The sequence below is a fragment of the Camelina sativa genome, chromosome 17, assembly GCF_000633955.1.
Source record: "Camelina sativa cultivar DH55 chromosome 17, Cs, whole genome shotgun sequence".
Taxonomy (NCBI): domain Eukaryota; kingdom Viridiplantae; phylum Streptophyta; class Magnoliopsida; order Brassicales; family Brassicaceae; genus Camelina; species Camelina sativa.
In genome coordinates, this window is record NC_025701.1 from 29,042,663 (window position 1) to 29,069,544 (window position 26,882).

Genomic DNA, 26,882 nt, shown 5'->3' on the forward strand with positions numbered 1-26,882 from the left:
TTGATCTTCTTAATGCTGGTTCCTCTTGTGCTTCATGATCATTATTGGCAAGATTTTCATCATGGAGTGTGTGATCATTCAATGGGGTTTCCTCATTGTTTAACGGTTCAACAATGCTAGGAACCCCAACATTCAGAACTAAGGGTAAAGGAATAGCAACCCTAGTTTCCTGAATGGTTATATCACAAACTTTATCACTCCCACTAATCTCACCATTCTCAAAAAATCTGGCATTATTGGTTTCTACTATTCTCGTACTATGGGATGGACAATAAAATCTATATCCTTTATACTTCTCAGGGTAACCTATAAAGAAACCACTGATCGTCCTGAAGTCTAATTTCTTTTCATGTGGATTGTATATTCTTACTTCAGCTGGACACCCCCAAACTTGGAGGTGTGACAGACTAGGTTTCCAGCCTTTCCACAGTTCAAAAGGGGTCTTTGAAACTGCTTTGCTAGGAACCCTATTCAAAATATAGACCGCAATACGTAATGCGTCCATCCACAAGGATATAGGTAGGTTAGCATGACTCATCATGGATCTAACCATTTCCATATAAGTACGATTACGCCTTTCAGCTACACCATTCTGCCATGGAGAACCAGGCATTGTGTACTGCGCAACAATTCCTAATTTTTGAAGGAGTATGGCAAATGGTCCAGGATGTTGTCCTGTTTCATTATATCTGCCATAAAATTCACCACCTCTATCTGACCTTATGATTTTCACCTTTCTATCTAATTGCCTCTCAACTTCATTAATGAATGCTTGTACAGCATCCACAGATTGAGATTTTTCATGCAATAAATAGAGATAACAATAACGTGAATAATCATCGATAAAAGTGATGAAGTACTTTTCACCTCCAAAAGTTGGAACGTCAAATGGTCCACAAATATCTGTATGTATGATTTCAAGAAGCTGTGTACTTCTTGTGGCTCCTTTCTTAGTGTGTTTAGTTTGCTTACCTTTAATGCAATCTATACACATTTTCTTATTGGTAAAATCAAGATTCGGAATTACTCCATCTTTTACCAATCTTTTAATTCTTTCATAAGAAATATGTCCTAATCTTTTATGCCACAAGAAATATGAGTCATCAGTACATGTTTTATTTTTAAGTCTACTTTCAGAATACAAGGAGAGATGTGTCTCATAAGGTTGATCAGCCAGTTTTAACATATAAAGACCATCAACTAATATTCCAGAACCAATTCGTTTCGAGTTCAGAAATATATTAAAACAACCATCTCCTTGAGTAGATTTAAAACCAGCCAAATCAAGTTTGCTTACAGAAACTAAATTACGGGAAATAGATGGAACATAAAGAGTCTGATATAAATCTAGACAAAATCCACCATCTAAAATGAGACGATAGGTGCCAACAGCTTCAACTGGTGCCTTGTCTCGATTTCCCATCAGTAAGTAGTTTTCACTTGAATTTATGGTCTGGATCGTAAGGAATCCCTGTACGGAATTCGTTACATGTACATTAGCACCGCTATCAATCCACCAAGTTTTGGAAGAAACATAAGTAAGATTAGATTCGAAAAAGCTTACGGAACCCATAGGATTACCTTTCTTTTCGAACCATTCTCTTCGTTTATGGCAATCTTTCTGAAAGTGTCCAACCTTTTTACAAAAGTTGCACCTGTAATCTTTCTTTGCCTTTTTCTTCGGATTAACTTGATCGGAATCGTTCATTGTGGGTTGTGCTCTTTGATGGCTCTTTTTATGCCTAAACCCAACTTTAGGTCCAGCTCCTTGAACATGATGGGAAACTTTAATTCCTTCACGACCAAGTCTAGCCTCCTCTTGGACTAGTTTATTAGCCAATTCATTAGATGTCCACCTTTCATCAATTGCATTATAATTGATCTGAAAGGGTCCATACTGAGGAGGTAGTGAATTTAGGATAAATTGGACAAGAAATGAATCGTCCACACTCATTCCTAAATTCTTTAATTTAGCCGCAAGGTTGGTCAATTCAATGCAATGTTCATGCATAGACCTTGTCCCATCATACTTAATGGTTGTAAGATCTGCCATAAGTTTCCCTGCAAGGGATTTGTCTGCAGTCTTAAACCGTTCTTCTATAGCTGCTAGATAATCTATAGCTTTATCTGCATCTGGAAGGGAAGTTTTGATATTGCTAGCTATGGTCATTTTTAAAAACATCATGCTTAATCTGTTCGCTTTCTCCCAAGCTTTATGGAGAGCCTTTTCTTCCTCAGTACTAATTATAGTTAAGGGATCTGGCTCTTCTTCACGAAGTGCCAAATCCATATCTAGTACTCCTAATGTGAACTCAACTTTCTCTTTCCATTCTGAGAAGTTGGTTCCAGTGAGGATCGGAACAGTAGAGACCATAGATGGCAAATTAGCAGGAAATGATGCTGCGATTTAGAGATATAACAAGCTTTAATTGAGGTTCAAAATTTAAACAACACATTAACAAAAATTATTGAATGCATATGACTTCAAATTATAATGCTCCTGTGGGTAGTCATTATAATATATCCTAATGTCATAGCTTTCAGAAAATTTTTCTTTAATGATGTATCAGATTAATTAAGCTATCTGTGGATATACTTAATTAACTCATGTACAAACATTCTAATAAATTATTGATCATGTTTTATGTCAATAGCCTACCTGTGGGTAGCTAATTAATACATAAACATATCAAAATTTAAATATTTTGGTTTTCTATGTGCATATCATTATATGATAAAAACCATTATGGTTATATCAATTTCTTAATTATGCACATTAAGATAAACCAATCTTTTATACTTATATATATATATATATATATTTATATATATATATATATTAATTTAAACATATATTGTAACTTGAAACTTAAATCATACAAAATTCAAGTGTACAAACATCATAACTTAAAGCCTTAATTTTCAGTTCATTAAACCATAAATCTATTATTCTTAATGGATTAATTAGATGTTCATAACCATAAGCTCTGATACCACATGTTAAACATACTTTTAACATGAACCCCAAGATCTTAAACATCTATATTAATCACATAATAGAATCATAAAGAGGGTTAAAGTAATACCTCCACTCATTGTAGAAATGATGCTTCCTTGAATGGTTTCTTCTTCTTCAATGGCTTGAAGGCTTGAAAAGAAACTCTTAGATGATCTTTAGGTGGAAGATAAGGTTTCTCTCCCCTTTCCTATAAACTCTTTTCTTTATGTGTTGTTTTTTTTCTTGTGATGATTTGTGATGGAGCAAACCATCTATTTATAGGTGGGAAGAGGACCTTACTCCTCATTAGGGTTTTGTCTCATGATTTAATCTCAACCATCCATCATAGTAGAGATGAAGACAATGGTGACATGTGTGATAACAAGTGTCTAGTATTGCTTCAAACACAACATGCAACTTCACACTTGTCCTCTTATAAGCTTTAGCATGACATGTAGCTTAATACTTGTCCTTATAAGCATAAGCTTTACATGTAGCTTAACACATGTTCTTTTGGTTCCCAAATGATTAAAATATAACAAACCCAATTAAATAACCTACTAACTATAAGACCACATACATGGGTAAGAAATAATTATTTTCTTATTATTTTCTTACACCAACGACTTACAACCGAGGTGACTGACAAGTTCCACACCGTCGAGAATTCTCTTCACCGTATTGTGGAAGACAACCGTCAGGTAGCGGCGGAGAGCAGAGAAGCCATCAACCGCCTAATGGCCACACTTAACAACAACCGTGACGGTGCTATACAGGGTCCTCGTGAGATCCGTTGGATGGAGAATACTCCACCACCCCTTGCTCGCCACGTCAAACTGGAACTTCCTCGTTTTACTGGGTCTGACACGTCCGAGTGGATCACAAAAGCTAAGCAATATTTCGCCTATCAAGAGATACCCACAAACCAACAGGTCCAACTCGCTTCCTACCATCTCACTGGTGAGGCCAACGAGTGGTGGCAAGCAACATCCGCACGTCTAGGCACTAATGTCTATGATACCCCATGGGAGGTGTTCGAATCGGAACTTTGGAAACGCTTCGGTCCTATGCGGGGCCCCTACTTTCACGAGGCATTGTCAAAAATCCAACAAACCGGTTCGTTGCGTGAGTATCAAAGGGAGTTCGAACGCTTACAAAATCGTGTCACCAACTGGTCGGAAGAAGCACTGGTGGGCACATTTCTCGGCGGCTTAAACAGGGCTATTGCGGCCCAATCCGTATGTTCTCCCCGACAACACTTCAGGAGGTTTTCAATTTGGCACAATTAAGTGACGACCATTTACAGGCGCAGAAGAAGACATTCAATCCTCGCCCATATACACATGGTTTGCTCCCTTCTGCGACGACGCAATGGTCACCGCCGAACCCTACAATACAACGCTCTTCTGAAAATCGACAGGCACAATCAACACCACCCAAACGGCTGACGTGGGAAGAAATGAAACACAAACGCAGCCTTGGCCTTTGTTTTAGCTGCGATGAGCGCTACAGTCCGGGCCACAAATGTCGGACATCTCAGCTTTTACTCATGGTGGGTGAAGATGATGACTCGGAGGAGGCAGAAGAAGAGTTCCACGAGGCAATCGAACCGGAGATAACAGCACACGCTTTGACCGGGTGGGATTCACCCCACTATTCGGGTTCACGCCATGATCAACAATCAACGCCTGGTCGCTCTCGTCGACAGTGGCTCTACGCACAACTTCATCAGTGAGCGCGTGGCTAACAAACTCAATTTGAAATCGACACCAACGACACCGTTTAATGTCAAAGTAGCGGATGGACACCCACTCCGCTGCAAGGGCGCATACCGGAAGGTCTCCCTCGCGCTGGGTTCCACGACTTTCGTCCTTGATTTGTTTGTCCTTCCCCTCACCGGACTCGATGTCGTTCTCCGAATACAGTGATTGGAGCAGCTAGGTCCGACAGTTTGCGATTGGAAGGCTAAAACTATGCAATTCTGGTGGCTGGTCACGAACATACTCTTACTGAGCTGAGGCCCAACAATATTTGCCAAGCTTGTCCAGATGAGTTTTCTAGAGAATTGCGCAAGGGCCAGGCCTGTTTTACAGTCAGTGCCCAACATGATGTCATCATCGACGACACCGTTTCTTCCCTACCGGAGGATTTACAACGACTTCTCCATAACTTTGTCGGCGTTTTCTCTACTCCGACACAGCTTCCGCCTAAACGTGAGATTGAACATCGTATCGTACTAAAGGAAGGATCAGATCCTATCAATGTCTGTCCCTATCGATATGCCCACTTCCAAAAAGATGAAATCGAGCGTCAAGTGACAGAGATGCGAATAGGTTGTATTTGCTTTCTTGTTCTAGTGGAATCGAAATATGGACGTGGTCCCCGGGAGTAGGAAAAACCGAACCTCGTTAACAAAGTTCTTGTGTTCTTTACTTTCTGCACTTTATTATTGCCTCATCCACATTTACATAAGACACCAAGGTGAGTATGACCGATGCGAATGCTCTTAGAGACACATCTATATTTATTTATTCTAGATGCTTATTGTTATTGCTATACCTTCTGTGATCTGACGGATCCCTTGTGCTTAAGAACTTAATTTTTTTCATCAAATTCTTTTACAATACACCAATATATTTCCAATGTGCATGCATGCTTAGTTCTTAATATATAGTTTTTATACGTATTTACATATAAGTAGCTAAGCAACTAGTAACTTATTAGTGACAAGGGTGTGACTTATCTACTTATCTCATGTAGCACAAAGAAAGGATCTAGATTCTAGATTTAAAACAACCATGATACTAAAAAAGAGAATTTATGAAGGGTTATTAGAAAACTTATCTTGATTTGTGCCATATTGGCCGTGTTTGCGTTGAAGCTTCCGAGCCGAAGTGAATTTTTTTATTTTTTTGATCCTCTTTTTTCTGATGCAGAACAAACTTCAGTTTGATCTCCATGGAAAGACTAGTCTTGTTAGCGTGGATGTTGGACCCTTCCGTAATATCTTCAACAACAGTCCATATATAATGACTAATTGAATGTTGGAATGACCATGATCACTGTTCTAATAAGAGAACATTGCTCTAATATACAAGAATCTGCATCAGTTTTTAGAATACAGCTTCTCTCGTGATTTCATGTTGTTTTGCAATGCTTGCATAGTTGCATTATTGCTAAACCATTGTTGCTTACGATTGTATGAATATATGAAGCTGCAGCAAATAGTTATTAACTTGATACGTGTTTTAATGAAATTAACCATCACACGTAATAAAAGTGATACTTATCTTTTTTTGGTGAATTTTGTTCTTCAAAGATTCTTCCTTAAAATTTATTTATCTTTTTTAAAAATATTTGCCTCCCAATATTGTAGGGTGTCTGAGTTCTAGTATATTACTAATATACTAATGTGATAAAGTCCCACATCGGAAGAAACAAACTTTTCTTTCTTGGATAAATAAGTTAAGCTTTCTACGTTAGTACGTCGAGCTGAGTAACGTTGGCTTGTGATCCGACTGGAGACAACAAAGGTGTTGGAACAATGGGTCGATCTCATTGCGCCGGGTTCGGGTTTGGCTTTCTACTGGCCTGCCCATTCTAAGTCGGGAGTTGCGATTTTGGTCCCGTCCACCTCCCGCTTTCGACGGTGGAAGGATTACAGGCCGGAGCCTTCCGAGTCCACTATGACTCAATAAGCCGACTCCAACTGGACCATCATTTTTTTGCAACCAAATCACATTACAGACACAAATAATTCATTTCTTGTTTATGAATCAAGCTTAGTTGTATGTAACCAAACCATATATATTCAGTGGAGAATAAGAAAGTGACCATTATTTTTTTATCTTTGAATCTCTAGTGTACACTACAAGAAATTTGACTATTGATAGCATAAAAGGATAGCGTTTTTGATGTTTATGCTATCTTTGAGTGAACCGTATATTAAAGATAGCGTTTGGTTATTTGTAAACGCTATCTATGGTTAACAGCGGGAATTAAAATTTGACGCGGGCCAAAATTTGGTTCCTAAAAATTTGTAAACGCTATTGAAATTAAAAGGGGGAAAAAATTCGTCATTTCCTAAGGCAAAAAAATAGATCTAAGGCAAAAAGAGTTTTCATTTTTCTCTCTTTCTCGATTTTTCCTCTCAATCGACTTCTCAGTCTCTCAAACTCTCAAACTCTCAAACTCTCAATCGACTTCTCGACTTTTCCTCTCAATCGATTTCTCTGGCTCTCAATCGATTTCTCAGTTTCTATTTCTTTCTTCCTCAACTCGGTTTCTCTTTCTCGATTTCTCAGGCTCTCAATTGATTTCTCAGTCTCTAGCTATTTCTCTCTTCCTGAACTCGGTTTCTCTCTCTCTCGCAACTCGATTTCTTTGTCCCGGAACTCCATCTCTCTCTCTCTCAACTCGATTTCACGGTGGAAACCCTAATCAAGGAGTACACTCGATTCTCACACTCAGATTAGCCGGGTGGGTAATTTTATCTTTGCTTGTTCTCTGATTTGTTGATTTTTTGATAGGGTCTTGTTGGACGATGAGTTCACTCTGATTCTCACACTCGATTCTCTGGTTTTAAATTTGAGTGTATGTGGAGCTGAGTTACGGTCTTGTTGGACGATGGATAAGTCATGGGTTTGGCTACCAAGGTATGACATTATTTCCGGTTTTTTCATTGCACAGAAGTCTTGTTTTCATAGAAAGCTTCAGTATTTCAGAAATACAGTGTTTTAGCTTTTCTATGTATATGTTTGGTCTTGAAATTCGTTTTTAACAGAGATATGCTATTGAACTTTTTAATGTTTGTTGCTTACAGGGCTAGCCTTGAGTATGGGATAGGAGCTAGAAATTTTGTGAATGCAGCAACAACAAGTTTGGGTAATCCTAGTTCTATGCTATGTCCCTGCACACATTGCCGGAATTTGTCTCATCAAGGAACAGAGACTATGTTTGATCATCTACTGATTAGGGGAATGGATGAGAAATACAAGAGGAATTCGTGTTGGAGCATTCATGGTGATAAGAAAATTGCTCAGCCAGATGAAGATCCAAGCTCTGAGTTTGAAGCTTATGATTTGATTAGAACAGCCTTCTTTGATAGTGATTCAAAGCCCAGTAGCCATAGTGAAGATCAGAATGATGATGTTGATAGTGTAGAAGAATCTGAGTTTAGAAAGAAGCTACAAGATGCGGAAACTCCTTTGTATTCAATCTGTCCCAACTACACCAAGATATCTGCAATCATGGGGCTTTACAGGATTAAAGTGAAGAGCGGTATGTCGGAGAACTTTTTTGATCAGTTGCTCAAAATGGTTCATGAAATGCTTCCTAAGGACAATGTGTTACCGAGATCAACAGATGAGATGAAGAAGTTTCTGAAAATTTTTGGGTTTGGATATGACAAGATACATGCATGCAAGAACGATTGTATCCTATACAGGAAGCAATATGCAGATATTGAAACCTGTCCAAGATGTGGTATCTCCAGATGGGACAGGGATATGAATACCGGTGAAGAGAATAAGGGGATTCCAGCAAAGGTTCTAAGGTATTTTCCAATTAAAGATAGATTTAGGAGGATGTTTAGATCCAAAAGAATGGCTGAAGACTTGAGGTGGCATTTTAATAATGCAAGTACAGATGGTACAATGAAGCATCCAGTTGATTCATTAACTTGGGCCAATGCGAATGATAAATGGCCTGAGTTTGCTGCTGAACCAAGAAACCTCCGCCTAGGCCTTTCCACTGATGGGATGAATCCTTTTGCCATCTAGAATACGAAGTATAGCACATGGCCAGTATTATTAGTGAACTACAACATGCATCCGACATTGTGTATGAAGGCTGAGAACATGATGCTCACTCTTTTGATCCCTGGGCCAACTGCACCGAGCAATAACATTGATGTCTACCTAGCTCCATTGATAGATGATCTGAAGGATTTGTGGCATGAAGGTATTTTAGTTTATGACTCTTTCATGAAGGAGAATTTCACACTTAGAGCAATGTTGATGTGGAGTATAACTGATTATCCAGCATTAGGATCATTGTAAGGATGTAAAGACAAAGGGATATAGGCATGTATTGTTTGTGGAAAAGATACGCCTTCTAGATGGTTAAAATTTAGCCGTAAGCATGTGTATTTGGGCAACAGAAAGAGGCTCAGACCTGATCATCCATACAGAAGAAGAAAGAAATGGTTTGATAATACAGTAGAGAAAGGAAGTGCAAGAAGAGTTGAAACTGGAGTAGAAATCTGTGAGATGCTTAAGGATTTCAGAAATGATTTTGGTAAATGTATAGAGAAAAAAGGGAAAAGGAAAAGAAAAGGTATAAGTGAAGATGCGGAACCATCGAATGATGAATCTGATGAAGACGATGGTAGATGGAGGTGGAAGAAAAGGTCCATCCTGTTTGAGTTACCTTACTGGAAGGTATATAGATTCAAATTTCAATATAAAGTTGCATATCATATATATATTGAACTAATTCTGATTTGAGTTACCTTACTGGAAGGTATATAGATTCAAATTTCAATATAAAGTTGCATATCATATATATATTGAACTTCAAATTTCAATATATATTGCATATCATCGGTAAAATTTTGATTTTGGTTGATTTTTATGAAACTGTATTATTATCATTCCCTGTTCTGATATATATTTGTTTATGACTGACTTAGGTACATGACATGGTCATCATCTACGATTGTAATGTGGAGGAGGATGAGATAGTTGCTGAGGGTCATATATGGTCTANAGTAGAAAATGCTTCTCTCTGGAGGCCAACTAAAACTGTTGGATCACTTACCCAAGCTGTGGGAGTCAAAATAGCATGGCCAGCTAATAAAATCAAGATGGTTGATTACCAAACTTCTGATTCATCGGTAAAATTTTGATTTTGGTTGATTTTTATGAAACTGTATTATTATCATTCCTTGTTCTGATATATATTTGTTTATGACTGACTTAGGTACATGACATGGTCATCATCTACGATTGTAATGTGGAGGAGGATGAGATAGTTGCTGAGGGTCATATATGGTCTACTGATCCAAACGAAGTGATCAATGATATTCGTATTGGTTCAAATGCTGCAGTGGTGAAGGTTGATAAGGTGGTTAAGAAAGATGCTTATCTGTGGAGACCAACTACTGAAAATTACTTGATGGAGCATGTACTTCAAGATTATATTGCCTGGCCAATTAACAAGATCAATACTCAACCTTCAAGAGAAGCATCACCAAAAGCATCATCACCTAAGGTATAATTTCCAGTGACTGAATTTTAAGTTAGTCAAATGTTATATAATGATCTTGAGTTGATCTTTAATTTTGTTCTGAGTGGTAGAGTATAAGCTGCAGCGTCGCTAACAGCTCAACAAATGGAAAGAAGACTTGCATGTTGTTGGACTGTGAAAACTCAGGAGAGATCGTTGCAGAAGGTATAGTCATGTCAGCCAATCCGGAAGACACAGTCCACTGTAAACCCTTAGGACCTAATGCTAGCAAGGTATGGGTTAAAATTATAAAGATTGGAACAGCCAAAGTATGGAGACCAAGTGCGGAAGTGGAATGTGTTGCTGATGCTTTAGGTACAACAGTGGCATGGCCTACTGATAAGATTGTAGGGTCTTGAGTTCAACACAGTTGTGTTAGAAACAAACTAGGGCCTTAGCTTGGAACTTGAACAATTGTGTGGTGTTTATGTTTGGCTAACTAGTTTATAAGTTTATTGAACTATTGTGTGGATTATGTTGGTTAGTTGGATTGAAAACCTAATGTTATTTTATAAAAGTTTTCTTCTTCACTTCATTTTGTCGTAAATCAGGAATCCAAACAAATAGCATAAAACGAATGCTACAAAAAGTAATATAAAAATGTAAATAGTCTAAAAATAACGAAATATAATCGCTATTGTATACACTTAAATATGGCGGTTATAAAAACGTTATAGTTTTTGTCAACATTCAATAGCTCGCTAAAAACGTTATTGTTTATCAACATTCAATAGCGCGCTGAAAACGTTATTGTATATCAACATTCAATAGCACGATAAAAACGTTATCTAAAGTGTCAGACTTTTTATCGCGGGCGATGACATAGCGTTTACCAAACCGCTATCGTATGATACGGTAGCGTTTTTCAGGCGCTATCAATAGTCAAATTTCTTGTAGTGGTACATATATAGTCAGTGGTGAAGAACTTGAACGAAGTTAAGAAAATCTTCATTTCCAGTGACGATCTCGTTGGCTTCACCCATCTGCGGCAATCCCCAATCGAAGAAGTAAAGCAAATTCAACAATGCCAACTCAACAAGCATGATTCCCATTGTCATCCCTGGACATATTCTCCTACCAGATCCAAATGGTATGAGCTCAAAGTTTAACTGTCGAGAAACCTGTCAGGGTTAAACTCATCTGGCTCCTCCCATAGTTTTGGATCACGAGCAATCGCATAGGCATTGATAATGATCTGTGTTTTCGCAGGAATGTCGTAGCCTTGGATCTTGACATGAGACAATGTCTCTCTTGGAAGCAAGAGTGGAGCTGATGGATGTAACCTGAATATCTCCCTGACCATGAGCTTAAAGAAGTGAAGTTGGTTTAAATCTTCTTCTGTTACTCTCTCCTTCTTGTCCCCAAGTGTTGTCCGAATCTCGTCTTGCACCTTTCTTCATGACTTTCGGGTTTCTGATCAGTTCGGTCATTGCCCATACCGCTGTGGCAGCGCTTGCGCCAACTCCTGCTATAAATATGTCCTGTGACATAAAACCAAAAACACAAATGTTAATGTTGCAAGATCATCAAACACTTCGGAGTATATATAAAAACTTGAAAAAAGACTATTATATTTTAGGTTTACGTACCGAGATCATCCCTTTGAGATGATCAGTGGTGAACTGGAAAGCATCTCCATCTTTCTCTTGCTTCTTCATCATATCGATCATCACGTCAATAATATATGACCTCTCTCTTCCAGGCTTGAGATGATGATCGAGAATTTTTTGAAAGAAAGTGTCTAGTTCCGAGAAAAGATTGTTCAACCTCTTGTTCTGACCGGAGATCCGGTCGATGAGCCTACCGATTCTTCCGGGAAAGAAATCAGAGAACAGAGACTCTCCTATGAGCTCATCAGACTTGTGCACAAGATCAACGATATCCTATCTTCATCAACGAAGTCACACTGTCTCATAGAGATTGATCCCGAACCCAATCCTACACACTATGTTTCCGATCAAAGTGAAAAGGGTTTTCTCAAGATTCACCGGAGATCGTTTCGTAGCAAAATCAGAGAGTTTCAAGCTGAAGAGTTCGACCACCGAGAGCTTCCGCATCACTCTCCACTCTTCACCGTAAGGTGCGAACCCGACGTCTTTAAAGTTGTAAAAAGTTGCTCTGGTCCTGCCGTCTTAGGTCGACTACAACACTCAAGAACGTGGATCTTTAGAACTTCCTCTGCTGCTTCTTTCGAAGAGATCACCACCACGGGGACGAATCCGTATTGGAGAAGCACCACTGGTCCGTACTCGTCGGAGAGGTTCCGGCGTTTCCTGGGATGTAGTTCCCGGCGTTGGTGTAAGTTTCTGATGATCGGAAGCGTCTTTGGACCCGGAGGAAGCTTCCATTTCGAAGATTTGAAACTTTTCAAGAAGATTAAGATAAGGGGTAAGAGGCAGAGGAAACAGAGGAAGAGTGACATTTTTTCTTGGCCTTCGTCTTTCTAGAGGTTAATAATATATCCTATTATGTATTCCTTTAAAGGGCAGACCATGATTATTCAACTCATAAGTCACTGTCCGCTGTAGACTTGTAGTGTCACTGTCGATAATAATACACGAAGACTAAGTGAACGAACAAAAGCAAATTATAAACAAAACTCTTTTACTTCCTGTAGTAGTGGTTCGATTGATTACATTAAAGATTGGAATCTTGACTTTGCGGAAATATATAAATCGTTTACCTAAAAAAATCTACAAATTGTAATATTGTATGAACCTTGAAAAAAAAAAGTGAACGACTTAGATGATCAAATATTACGTTTGGACTTTTGGACAATTATATGACCATATTGTATTATAGTTATCAGTTATTATCACATATCAAAGTACCATTTTTAGTACGAGATCTACCATTTTATGAAATGTTGTTGATTAAAAAATAAACTAAACACTAGTGTCACTCTTTGTATTCTTTTTTTCCTTTGGCGTTTTCAGATTTGGACTATAAATTTGATGAAATCGAGATCATCACGTCCTAACGCCTCGTTAAATAAGCAAAGATTATACCAGAATTAATAAGAATTTGTTTTGCGACTTTTTACTACGTATAAGTATATATTAATCTAGGTATATGGTACATACATATTACTATATATCAGTTAACTGTGTTCCAGTGGTCTACAATTGAGTTGTGAAATTGCTTTAAGCATGACAATATAAATCTAATCCGCATTTAACAGCTGTGTTTTTTCAATCGTACTTTTTTGGATATTTTCTGAAAGTCCTAATGGATCATTAGAACGGTTATTTATGAAAAGTTACAACTGTTCACTGTAAAGTTGTATTGATTGGAACATTCGTATCTTTTGAAATCTATATATATTTGTCTGTTTGAACTGTTTTCATTTTTTTACCATGACACAAAATCAACAAAAATTTAAATCTTAACGATTTATACATTTTTCAAAATGATTCTCTAGCATTCATTCTTTTAAAAGTCAAGAAATTCTTCTAATTCTTGATTTAACAAAAGATTTTTGGAATGATGAATCTAATTTACATCTTTTAGTTCATTTTAAATATAAAAGTTTAATGACAATACCTCAAGTGTTTTTTCAAGATTTAGATGGATTACATAGTGGGTTTTTGGATTGACATTTCAATATATTTAAACCCAATCCGAATACATGCCACCAAAAGTTGTGTTTTTTCAATCGTACCTTTTGAATAATTTTTTTAAAAAATATTTAAAAAATTTAAATTGTATGTTTTACAAAAAGTTGCGATTGTTCATTGTAACGATTTTTTTGTATAATTGCAACTGCTCATTTTAGAGATGTGTTTATTCGAATATTCGTATCTTTTGAAATCTATTTGTTTAAACTGTTTTCATTTTTTTGCCATGACACAAAATAGTATAAAATTTTAATATCAACAGTTTTTACAGCTTTCTAAATTATTCTCTAGCATTCATTCTTTTAAAAGTAAAGAAACTCTTCCAATTCTTAATTTAACAAAAGATATTTGGAATGATGAATCTAATTTACAACTTTTAGTTAATTTTAAATATAAAAATCTAATGTCTATATATAATAGCAGTCCGAATAAATGCCACCAAAATTTGAGTTTTACAAAAAGTTGCGATTATTCATTGTAACAGTTTTTTTTGGTAAAGTTGCAACTGTTCATTGTAGAGTTGTGTTTATTCGAATATTCGTCTCTTTTAAAATTTAGATATATTTGTCTTTTTGAACTGTTTTCATTTTTTTGCCATGATACAAAATAATATAAAATTTTAATATCAACAGTTTTTAGAGCTTTCTAAATTGTTCTCTAGCAATCATTCTTTTAAAAATAAAAATATTCCTCCAATTCTTGATTTACCAAAAGATTTTTGGAATGACGAATCTAATTTACAACTTTTAGTTAATTTTAAATATAAAAATTTCATGAAAATACCTAAAGTTTTTTTTTCAAGAGTTTGATGGATTATAAAATGAATTTTTGAATTTGACTTCTCAATATGGTAATAAAGATGTCTTCTATTTAAAAGCAGTTTATATGAGCTATTAGGTGAAATCAAGTGCAGACATAACATTTGCGTTTTTTTGTAGCACCTTTTCATTATATTTTTTTTAATTCAAACCGTTGTATCTGTTCATTGTAAAGTTGTGTCTTTTCACTATATTTTATTTATATCTTTTCATCACAACATTTCGGTCTAACAGGTGTGTTTATTTAAATAGTCATGTCTTTTAGTCCATTTTATGTTAAATCTAAATAATTAAATATCTAATATTCAACGTTATTCTATAAACTAACTAAAATTTTAGAAATGATTATAGCAATAGAGAAATTTAATACAACTTAATATAGAATTTACAGTTGCGCCTATTTTTATCTTAACTTTTTGTTAAAAAAATAGTTTAATATTTAAAAATAAGAATAACAATCTGAATAAATACGAACAACAATTGCGACTTTGCTTAGTATTTTTTTGTAAGAAAATTTTTTTATTCCTTTTTTTAAACTCAAACACTTGTATCTGTTCATTTTAGAGTTGTGTCTTTTCATTATATTTAATTAATATTTTTTCATCACAACTTTTCGTTCTAATAGGTGTGTCTATTTAAATAGTCATGTCTTTTGAACTTTCTATATATTTGTCTTTTCATCAATAACTAACAAATCATTCGTTGAAACAAATTTTCCGTTTTATGTTTAATCTAAATAATTTGAATATTAATATCTAATATTTAACGTTATTCTATAATCTAACTAAAATTTTAGAAATAATTATAGCAATATAGAAATTTAATAAAACTTAATATAAAATTTAAAGTTGTGTTGCATCTATTTATCGTAACTTTTCGTTAAAAATTATTTTAATATTTAAAATTTATACTCCTTCCGTTTCAAAATATAGGATGTTTAAGGTAAATGCACACATATTAAGATAGTTTATTTTTCTTTTTAAAAGTATCATATATATTTAAATTAAAAAATATTCAACCAATCATAAAGAAGACTGTTAAAATAATGATTATAAATCATTAAATATATATTAAAATTTGCATGGATAATAAGAAAACATCTTATATTTTGAAACAAAAAAGAGAGGCCAAAACATCTTATATATTGAAACGGAGGGAGTATTATTTTGTTTTTAATTATAATTATTTAATAGAAAATTATATTTACTCATTACAACCATTAGTTCAAGGGATTTTTGCCATTTATGCCATATGTTTTGTAATTGTTTTTCAATGTGCCATATTGTCGAAACTTTTCCAAATCTGCCATATTCAGTAAACATGGCAGTATAAGTTTTACCAGATTACCCTCCTTATTACTTTAGTTTGACGGCGGCACGAGGATAGGGGACGGGCGCGTGTTGAGAAGCTGAGCGAGTTGAAAAGGGCGAGTGGTGAGAAGCTGAGCGAGTTTACGCGGCACTCAGGACGTTCTTAAGAATACGTGGACAATTTCCCGAGAATCAATAAAGCTATTGTGGACAAATATAATTATAGACGAAGTGTAAAATTGGTGGACTTTAAGTAATCTTATTTGAAGTTGTGAACCAAACATAAGGTCGTGGACTATATACAATGTAGAGAAGATACAATGTCGATAAAAGTAAGTGACGAATATAATTATAGACGAAGTGTAAAATTGGTGGACTTTAAGTAATCTTATTTGAAGTTGTCAACCAAACATAATTCCGTGGACAAGATACAATGTAGACAAGATACCATGTGGAAAAAAGTAAGTGAATGGTATGAATTACTAATAGACCCTCCAAATTGGCGGGATGAAATGTGTTGTTGAGCGGCCTCATTAGCAACTGACAAGACGTGTAGTTAACGCCTATGGGTTGGATAATAGGGTGTTTGTTGAATAATTTGCAGAGGATCCTGTTCTCTAAAGATTTTGAGAAATTGGACAAAATTTTTTTTACCTGGAAACGAGTTGGAGGTGATTTTTTAGGAGACGACCGTCGTGAGTATTTGTATGGTTGTGGTGGACAAAAATTTGATGGAGAAGCTTTACGTGTTGTCCTACAAGGCAGCCATATAAGTTATAGTCGTCCGCCACAAATGATGGTGGTTGGAGAGATGTATAAGGTTCTCTCAATAAATATCGTGGGACTTATATAAAGGTGTAATTTTTGAAATCTTTTTCATGGTTTTTGGCAGGACTTAGGGTTTAAGACATGGAAGAAACCGTCTGTGCCCTTTGTGGCGAATGGGAATGTTGTGAAACTGGAGAATGGAAGATTTTCCCTGCCCATGGGGAAATGGGAAGTGTCATATGGAATTGCCACATGTTTCCGGGAGTTTGAAACATGCATAAAAAACGTTTTTCATTTAAACAAGGAGTGTAGCGTTGTTTTGACTTTTTGTGATTCTTCAGGTGAAACGGGGCCATTAAGTAATGGAAAAATGCCCCCTGTTTTAGTAAGCAACGATGTGGAGTTGGCGCTATTGAAAAGGAGAAATAGTTAATTTGTAGGGATGAGGTTGTACGTTACAGATAAGGAAGTTGGGGAGGCTGATGTGTGCGGGGTGGAAGAAGAAGGTCTTTCGGATGATGTCCTGATAGCGTATGTGGAGGGATTAGAAGCACAAGAAAAAGGTGAAAGAGTTGACGGTGTAGCTATTGGACAAGAAGGGCTAAAGTCGCACGATAAAGAACAAGAAAGAGCGTCAACTTTGATGGACGACTATATGTCTACAAGGTTGTCGTCCACCACGACATTATTGGAGAATGATGGTGGACAAATCGAAGGTCGTCCAAACAGGCCGATGAGTAATATGATGGTATGTTCTTTGGGGTCCAGCATGAGTAACACTGTCATAGATTTAAGCGTTGACAGGACAGGTGAAATTCATGCATCACAGACCGACTTGTCGACGGAAGACAGCCTGGTAGAAGTGGAAGTTAGGTCATCGAATACATTTACTAATGATGAAGATATGAGGGATGCAGAAGGTTCTGTTTGCGTTTCTGATGATGAGCCAGATTACAATTTTGACGAGTGGAGTGAGAGAATTAACAACGATTATCCACTTGATTGGGATCCTTACTTAAGAACGGATACAGTGGAGGGTGTTGTGCCTGTTGAAGGAGAGACGGAAATAGGAAACAGTGGGTTGAGGATGGGTGATGAATTAGATGTGTTTAGGCAGGGTTTAGGCAATGATCCTCTTTTGGAAGAACACCCAAGAACAGGTAGCCAGGTCAGCATTGGGGATGAGGAGTTTGAGAGAGCTAGATCTTTAATACTTGACGTTCATGACCCCTTGCTGTTGGAAGATTCTCCACCATTTCATGATAATGTCAAAGGTGCTCCACGCCACGAGAGATACATGGACCTTAAAAGAGCAGAAGATTCAATTTATATAGGTCGAATTTTTGAAAGCAAGGGAGCCCTTCGACAAGCACTGTGTGTATATGCCATGAAAAGGATATTTAAATTTTGAATTTGGAAGTCCGACAAAGGCCGGGTCATTGCAACATGCGTGGACAAGAACTGTGGTTGGCAAGTATTTGCAACCAACCACCCGAATTCGCTAAATGTGGAAATCAAGACTGTATGCTTGAAACATAGCTGTGATGTTTCGTTGAGGTCTAAATATGGGGATAAAGCGACATGAAGGATTTTTTCCGAATTAATACAAGCAAAATTTGCAAACGGGAAGAGAGGTCCACGAGCATGTGATCTACCTGAGATGGTGCTGGCAGAGCAAAACGTAACAATTTCCTATATGAAAGCATGGAACACAAAGGAATTGGCCATGAATGCTGCCCGTGGGAATGAAGAAGAAGGTTATCATTTTTTGGCAACATATTTTCATTTGGTTGAGTCCACGAATCATGGGACTATCTACGATATTCAGACATGCGTTGATAAAAAAGGGAACACTAAGTTTAAATATTTATTTTTTTTGCGTTTGGTGCGTCCATCAGCAGGTTTAAGTATCTGAGAAAAGTTATTGTCATTGACAGCACAGCTATGAAAGGTAAATACAAAGGATGTTTGGTTGCTGCAAGTGGTCAAGATGGGAATATGCAGATCTTCCCCCTCGCTTTTGGAGTAGTCGAAGTGGAGAATGATAGTGGTTGGGTATGGTTTTTTAAACATTTACAACAGTTTGTTCCTGACGAAGAAGATTTGGTATTTGTATCAGACAGACATGCATCCTTTTACTCTGCACTCGGCAAGGTTTATCCACTAGCGCACCATGTCGCATGTGCAGTCCACCTGTTTAGGAATGTGAAGCATAAATTTAAATGCGGTGGACTTGCTAGCATGGTTTCAAAAGCTGCAAGGGCATACACAATAGGTGATTTTGAGTACTGGTGGAAAGAAATTGAGAATCGGAAGCCAGCTTGTGCGATCTATCTTAGAGAAATTGGTTTGTCTCATTGGACTCTTTTTCACTTCTTTGGAAATCGGTACAATGTTATGAGTAGCAACATCTCTGAGTCCCTGAATGCAGCAATGGTTAGGGCGGTGGATTACCCTATTGTTTCGATGGTAGAATTCATAAGGGCTATGTTGATGAGGTGGTTTTGGTGTAGGAGGACAAAAGCACGTAAAACGAAGAGTCGGTGGATTGTGCTGTATTATCCGCCAGTGATTGGATATATCAAGTTAACGATGGAATCGGTTGTGTGTTTACAGTGGATTTTGAGAATAAAACATATACCTTCAGACGGTTTGACGTGCTCAAGATTCCTTGTTGTCACGCTTTGGCAGCCTCACAAGTTCGGGGAGTTGATAAGTACACGTTGGTTGATGAAATTTATTTTGTAGGTCCGTGGACCAACAAGTACAAGGGTATAATTATGCCAGTCCCTAATGAGAAAGACATGGTTGTCCCAGAAACATGTACGGAGGTTGATGTGAATCCACCAAACACAAAAAGAGGTGGTGGAAGACCACGTAAAAAAAGGATACCATCTCAGGGGGAAGGGCATCACGTAAGTAGTGTAAATTCTCTCTATACTTCAGACTTTGCACTTTTTGTTTACTAGCATGTAACATGTTATAATCATTGTTTAACAGGGCAAGCAAAAAGGAGGAAAGCAGAAGAAAATCCGCAAATGTGGTAGATGTTTCAAAGTTGGCCACAACAGGAAGACATGCTCCACTCTTATATGAAAGGGATGGCTGTCATTTTAAATAACAATATGTATTTCGGGGGTTTTTAAATTTTGTATGGACCGCCATAACGGTTGTTAGCATATTAAGTTTGGAGGACATCTTACTTTGATCTATAATGTCCACATAAGATACATTGTGGAGGACAAGTTAATTTGATCTCAATTTGTCTACATAAAATCAATTGATAGACAACTTAATTTGATCTTAAGATGTCAACCATTCGTGTGATGGACAACTTAATGTCATATTCATTTGTCTACCATTCGTGTGATGGACAACTTAATGGTATGTTCAGTTGTCTACCTATCAATTGATAGACAGCAATAATAAGATGGACAACTCGTAATAAGTAGATAGACAACATTCATAATGGACATACATATGATAGGACATACATATGTAGATAGACAACATTCATAATGGACATACATATGATAGGAAGTTTTTTTTTGATGGACAAAGACGTAGAAATAGTTTAACAAGGGAGATGAACGACCAACTTAGAGAAGACCTTTAGAGAAGACCTATCGGACGTGGACAAACGCTACAAATAAAACTATGGACTACATGAATGCATAATAAAGGGTGGCTACCAAGACAAAGAGGAGAAACCCAATCGCAACCCCTAGGAGAACATGAAACGTACTGTTTCTTGTTACGGCTAATCCAGAATAGTTAGACCCTTGGTTTTTGATGTTCCCCCTCAATTCATCCAGTAGCTCCGTGTAGCCCCCAACCATGGGACGAATTTGATGCCTCAGTTCCCTCATTTCTTGACCCAGGAATTTGACTTCAGCCCACATCCTTGACAGTTCGATGGTATCGCCATCAGGTCCTAGAGTGAGGTACGATATACGGTCCTCCTGTTGAAGAATCTTCATGTGGAGGTCGTGAATTTCGTCTAACACGGCTTTTTCCCAGGACTTGACGAGATGAAGGCCACCATCCTAACCAACATAGAAAACAATATTTTAGCAGAGATTAGTAGATCTTTTTTGTATAAAATAGTGGTTGAGGCTTACATTGTAATTTTCACACTTGTAGAATAAGCGGCTGTGGCCATGATTGATGTCTGGTTCCAGAAACAAGGCACCACCACAGTTACACTTCTTAGGGATCCCAAATTTTCCGTTACGTCGGTCTCGGGAATTGATTGACGAGACGGATGAGGCAGATGAGGAAGAGGGTTGACTGTAGCTATAACGCCCCATTCTCAGGAGAACTTGTTTGCAGTTGATTCTCTTAGTTCTCGGGGAGGAAAAAATTAGGGTAAAAATGTAGGAGATATCGGTATTAACAAAAACTATAAATAAATAAATGAGACATCACTATTATCCAGTTCTGACAACACGCAAAGGTTTTGATTTGGTACAGCACATACAAGTGGGATGATGGACCCCATAATAGATTATAATAAACGTAGACAATATAAATGTTTAAACGATGGACTTGTGACAATGTCAGTTAGGTTCTTGTAGACAAAAGTAGACAACATTAAAACGGACAACATAACGGACAACATTAAAACGGACAACATTAAAAAGAAGGACAACATTAAAAAGAAGGACAACATTAAAAAGAAGGACAACATTAAAACGGACAACACATAAAAAGAAGGACAACAACAATTGTTTAAGGTATTAGGAACAATTGTTTAAACCTTTGGTATCGCCACCAAGTGTAGCATGTCGGGCACCTGTTGCATGGACAACACTTCGCGCAAACGTCAGGGTTGGTAGGAATTCTCCTTTGTAACTTTAACAATCCTTTAACTCGCCCATGTGCGGAATGTCCACCAACTGCAATCATATCATAGAAAACTATTTGTGCGACGACATTTATTGCGTCCTCATGAAGGAACAAACTCCTGAACTTTGTCATTAGGCCAACTCCCTCTAATGTTTCCCCAACACATAACATCAAAAGGGTTAGAGTGAAAGTCATGGATGAGGATGGATGCTTATTACCGAAGAGCAAGCTCCACTTGTACGAAAGCAAGGGTATGGCTTCACGGTAGTCGCCATATCTGAAAATGAATCTTATAGCCTCTAAATACATTGCCGTAGGGTTTTTAGCCATAATGGTGCATTCGAAGAAAGGACGAAACATATATCCATTATTGACAACAATATGATTGTGGTCAATAAGGAGTATTGAGGCTTCTCTCAAAACGCCCTCATCAAACGCAAGTCGCATACCATCCGGACCAGAAGCAATAAGAGGACCTAGGTGCTGGAATCTGTCCTTTTCGAGGAGGCTAACAATGTATATAGCTAGATGGTGTGGGATGGTAAGGAGGTTCGTCATGGCTGAAGTGTAAGCTCTGAATAACTGTGTACATACTAAATATAACAAGAGACATTAGTAGGTATAAAAACACCCTTATAAATGACAAGTTGGTTCGGAAGTAGTGTGATATTACGTGTGGTTTTAAGTTTCAATAACTTTCTAACCTAACACAGTACTACGTTAATTAACACTTGTCGTTATCCATACTAGGTACAGAAACACATTTTGTATGAGTAGTAAAGCATAATAGTAAGTAACCAAAAGACAACAAAATCTGAAAAATAAACTTAGGTCAATAAGTAGCAAATCATTATAGTATGCAAAAGACAAATAAATCTGAAAAATAAACTTCGGTGAATGAGAGACAATAAGTTTTACAAAACCATAGAAGTAGTTACTTAGGTTAAAAATCCCATAATAGTATGCGTAGAAATGTGTACGCGATCAGCCACATAGGCTGAGTACAAATTCGTCGTAAACATCAACAGCAAATCGCATCCGCATCTCGTCCACAGTCTCATCTGTCAATCCATCCAACCCCAATCCTTGCGCGTGTAACTCTATAAACTTCACGGTCAGATGGCCACAGTGTCCGGTCCGATCGTTTTGGTAAACATCAATGACCCTCTCATACGAAAAGACATTAGGTACGGGATAGGTAATACTTTCCTTCTTCACAAAATCCTTGATTGCGATAGGAAGCATTTCAACGATCGGTTTCATGTGTCGCGGAAGCTTTCTCGAATCATTCTTTATGATAAGGGGATCAAGGATGAATACATGTCCCAGCCTCATATCTATAGCCGCTGCAACCCAATGACCCTTTCCACAATTCAAAGGTACGTAGACAGTGTCGATGTCAATAAACCAAGCCATCCTTGCTGACCGACTCGGGACTACACCTCTAATATAGTTCTTAATGACACTGTTCCAAACAAAAGTCGACTTCTTTTTTGTCTTCTGGTATCGACTGTAATCATGAGCCAGAGTTTGTGAAAACCAGGTATCCAGCACCGCAACCCTTGACTGAAGAAATGAGTCACCCAATCTTCTCCACAAAATGGTCAGCATGGCTTCAACATGCTGAAAATATTGGTATTAGATATTTCGTCTGAGGGCAATAACGAGTAAGAAATACAGAGCATGTTAAGCAATTACTTATTGAACTATCAACCTAGTTTGGCGGTTTGTATATGCATTCAAAAAAGTTGCTTTTCACCCTATGACCATCAACGATGTACTCCCTGAAATCCACAAAATAATGAGATCAGACGAATCCATCTGACCAGATAGTTGATCTACTGTAACTTACTTCTTCCGATAAGATGCTAGCTTTGCTAAGAATTTCTTCTTAATACGTGCTTCCACGGGCCGGAAGGTAATGTACGCATGTGCTTCAGATTCGGGATCAGGTGCCTTTTCTTTCGAGCATCCTAATGAGAAACCAAACCTTCTAGTCTTCGTCCTAGCTCTTTTGGCGGGAAGAGGGGTAAGCTCTTCTAACTCATTACATGGCTTCCTTTTCTTTCGCTGTAACATAAATTTCCAACCATCAGGACTTCAGCAAACGGTCAATATAAATTATGTTTAGAATTTCCATGTAGCTAAATACCTCATCAATGTGTACTGTCGATAACTGTGCGTCCTCGGCGTGCTTGTGATGATCAACTTCTCCATCATCCTCTTCTCCATCATCATCTTCTCCATCTTCTTCTTCTCCATCATCCTCTTCTCCATCTTCCCCTCCTACATCATCTTCTTCTCCAACATCCTATTCTCCATCTTCTCCTCGTAAATCATCTTCTTCTCCATCATCTTCTTCTCCATCATCCTCTTCTCCATCTTCCCCTCCTACATCATCACCTTCTCCATCATCCTCTTCTCCATCATCGTCTTCCACATGATCCCCCGCTACATCATCCTCTTCTCCTTTATCACTATCTCCACCATCCTTTTCTCCCACATCACTATCTCAACCAATACCTTCTCCCTCATCACTATCTCCACCAACATCTTCTCTGCCAAAATCTTCCAATACTATAACTCCGTCAGTTTGTCGCTTACCTTGGGCATCACCTTCTCCGTCTTGTTCATGTTTGTCATCTTGGTCAACTATTCCAGGTGGGTCACCTCCTCCAGCTTTGCCACCTTCGTCACCTTCACGCCGAAAACCAGCAGCTTTTTCAGTAGCAGAGTTTCCTGAGCACTCCCCAATGGTTTGCAGGATTACCTTTGAACCACCAAAAAAAATAAAAAAGTTAATGTTACTCTAGGCGGTTTTCCATAACACAGCATTACACCCGCTAAGGCACCCAATACATACATAACATACCTCATCTGCTCGTGGGATTTTCACTGATCCGTCTCCCCTTATTGACCATGAGGACTTGTTAATATGACTTCTCAACTCCGACTGGGTAATAGGACCACAGTGATCAAATACACATTTCTCCCTTAGGGTTTTCATAACATCATCAACTATTTCGTCTCTTAGTGCACCCCTTTCCAACTCAAGCTTTAACTCTATCTTCGCAATAGCTGCATCATTTCTACAGTCGACCTCCTTCAAAAGTTCTTCAGCAGTTAACCCATCTACAACCATATTACCTGAATCACCATCCAGAATTCGCAGGTTTGCAACCTTGATATTTGCCTTTTTCGTGTTGCCTCTTCCTTTGAGGGTGCTAATTCTACCTAGTGCAACTTTTTTGGGTTTCTCAACGAAAGTGGTACTTAGCATAGGCAACTGTGCAAACCCACCATGCCAGTCCTCTTTCCGAAAACTATGTCCATCTTCAAGTTTACCCAAAATGTAATCCACTCTGACATCATCAACCTCATCACTCCAAGAGTAATCATGAATGTCAAAGTTCCGGTCTGCAGAGGGTAATATGCTTTGAACTTAAAGCTGCGTTTGGAAAAATGATCACCCACTTATATACCAAACAAATTAAAATTTTAATTTAAATGGTGGAATAGATTATAAAACTTACAGTAGGATCAATCTTGGTTTGAGCAATTGTGGAATTGTGGAAGGTCTTAAGCATGGTGAGTTGGAGGACTGAACGATCCGTAAATGTCAACTCATCCGATGCTTTTGGAAGGTACTTTTCCACGAGGGGAATAACATGAAAAATCAACAGTTGGAAGGAAAGTGTAAACCCGAGAGTTGCTGTATGTGACTGGTTAAATTTGTCAACTAGTTTGTCAACACAGTCGACTTTATCACCAACTTTCACCATTTCTATTGTCTTGCCAAATGATACACGCCCCCACGAATATTTGGCAAATGCTTCTACATCTTTCACCATCTCCACAATTTTTTTTGAATCTCTAACAGTAGATGAGTCGCAAAGCAATATACCCTCAACAATTACAATTAGCGCCAATTGCAACCTCCTTGCGCCATCCATTTTCTTCGACTTTGGCATCCTCTTGTCTAGTTTCAACATATTAACAATCTCTTGTATAGTATATGAGTTACGAGGCCTACTTCAGCAAATGATTCAGAATCAGGCTTTAACATCTATGGATATCGCAAAATGGTTTGCAGAGATGAGCAACAAGATCGACTCAGGATACAATGATCTGAACGCCAAGTACGAATCGCTCAACACTAAGGTTCAATATCTCGAAGGCCACCACAACAACCAACCAACTCCAAAGCTTAACCAACTCCCAGGAAAGGCTGTTCAAAACCCTAAGGATTATGCCACTGCCCAAGCCATCTTCCTTGATGATGATTATGAGGATTACCTCACTGGGGACAGTGATGATCAAGATGGGGAGGATATGGATCACCCAATGAAAAATGAGGCCAAATACTATATATCCGAGTATGAACCCGAGCCTTCACCCGAGGAGACTGATCGAGTTGATGGTCGAGCACTGGTTCGAGAATCACAAGTCGAAGAACAACCCGAGGTGGAACCCGATGACCTACACGATGATGGTGATCGGATGATGCATCGAGTAGATGTTAAGAAAAGAGATCAACCTCAACTACCTGTAACAGCAAAGGAAGGGGAGCTAGAGGAAAGGTTCAATGCTGCACTTGACATCCAGTTGGAGGTGCTTGCAGAGCGAATGGCTAAGCGTAAAGCTCCACCACCTAAGCTTTTGCCGCCACACGAACTTCAGGAGGAAGCTGCCAAGGAAGCAGCTCGATTGGAGAATGAGGTTAAGGAAGCTGTCAAGGAGATTGGGTTCGAGATTCTCAGGACTGGAGTGTGTTTAGATCCTGAGCTGCGAATTGAGGAGAAACTAGAAGATCCTGGCTCCTTCAGTCTGCCCTGCTCGATAGGAATTTAGATCTTCAAGAATTGTTTGTGCGATCTGGGAGCTTCAGTTAGCATTATGCCTCTGTCAGTAGCCAAGAAGATGGGATTCACTGATTTTAAACCAAGCAATTTGTATTTGGTTATGGCTGACAGAACCGTGAGGCATCCGATTAGGATCCTGGAAAATCTGCCTCTCCGAGTTGGAAGAGTGGAAGTCCCCACTAACTTCATGATCCTTGATATAGACAAGGAACCAGACGATCCACTGATTCTAGGAAGATCATTCTTGGCAACAGTTGGTGCTGTGATCGAGGTAAAACAAGGTAAGAAGAATAGAGCATGGTGAGCATTTCAAGATGGAATTTGATGTGAAGAAAGGGATTAAGAGGCCAACCATTGATGGTCAAGCTTTTTCC

The 26,882-nt window shown here is 37.9% G+C and overlaps 1 protein-coding gene and 1 pseudogene across 1 annotated transcript; one reads left to right on the forward strand and one right to left on the reverse strand.

Annotated features, from left to right (window-relative positions):
* Positions 10,873 to 12,717, reverse strand: LOC104759890 (annotated as a pseudogene).
* LOC104759891 lies at positions 18,743 to 19,894 on the forward strand. The gene is made up of 3 exons (XM_010482769.1): positions 18,743 to 19,325; positions 19,415 to 19,713; positions 19,799 to 19,894. Exons 1-3 carry the CDS (start codon positions 18,743 to 18,745, stop codon positions 19,892 to 19,894), a joined length of 978 nt encoding a protein of 325 aa, XP_010481071.1.

Coding starts and splice junctions, on each gene's coding strand:
- LOC104759891 (XM_010482769.1), top strand. CDS start 18,743: ATGAAAGGTAAATACAAAGGATGTTTGGTTGCTGCAAGTGGTCAAGAT. Junction 19,326..19,414: donor GTGTAGGAGGACAAAAGCAC/GTAAAACGAAGA, acceptor GTGTGTTTACAG/TGGATTTTGAGAATAAAACA. Junction 19,714..19,798: donor CTCAGGGGGAAGGGCATCAC/GTAAGTAGTGTA, acceptor ATTGTTTAACAG/GGCAAGCAAAAAGGAGGAAA.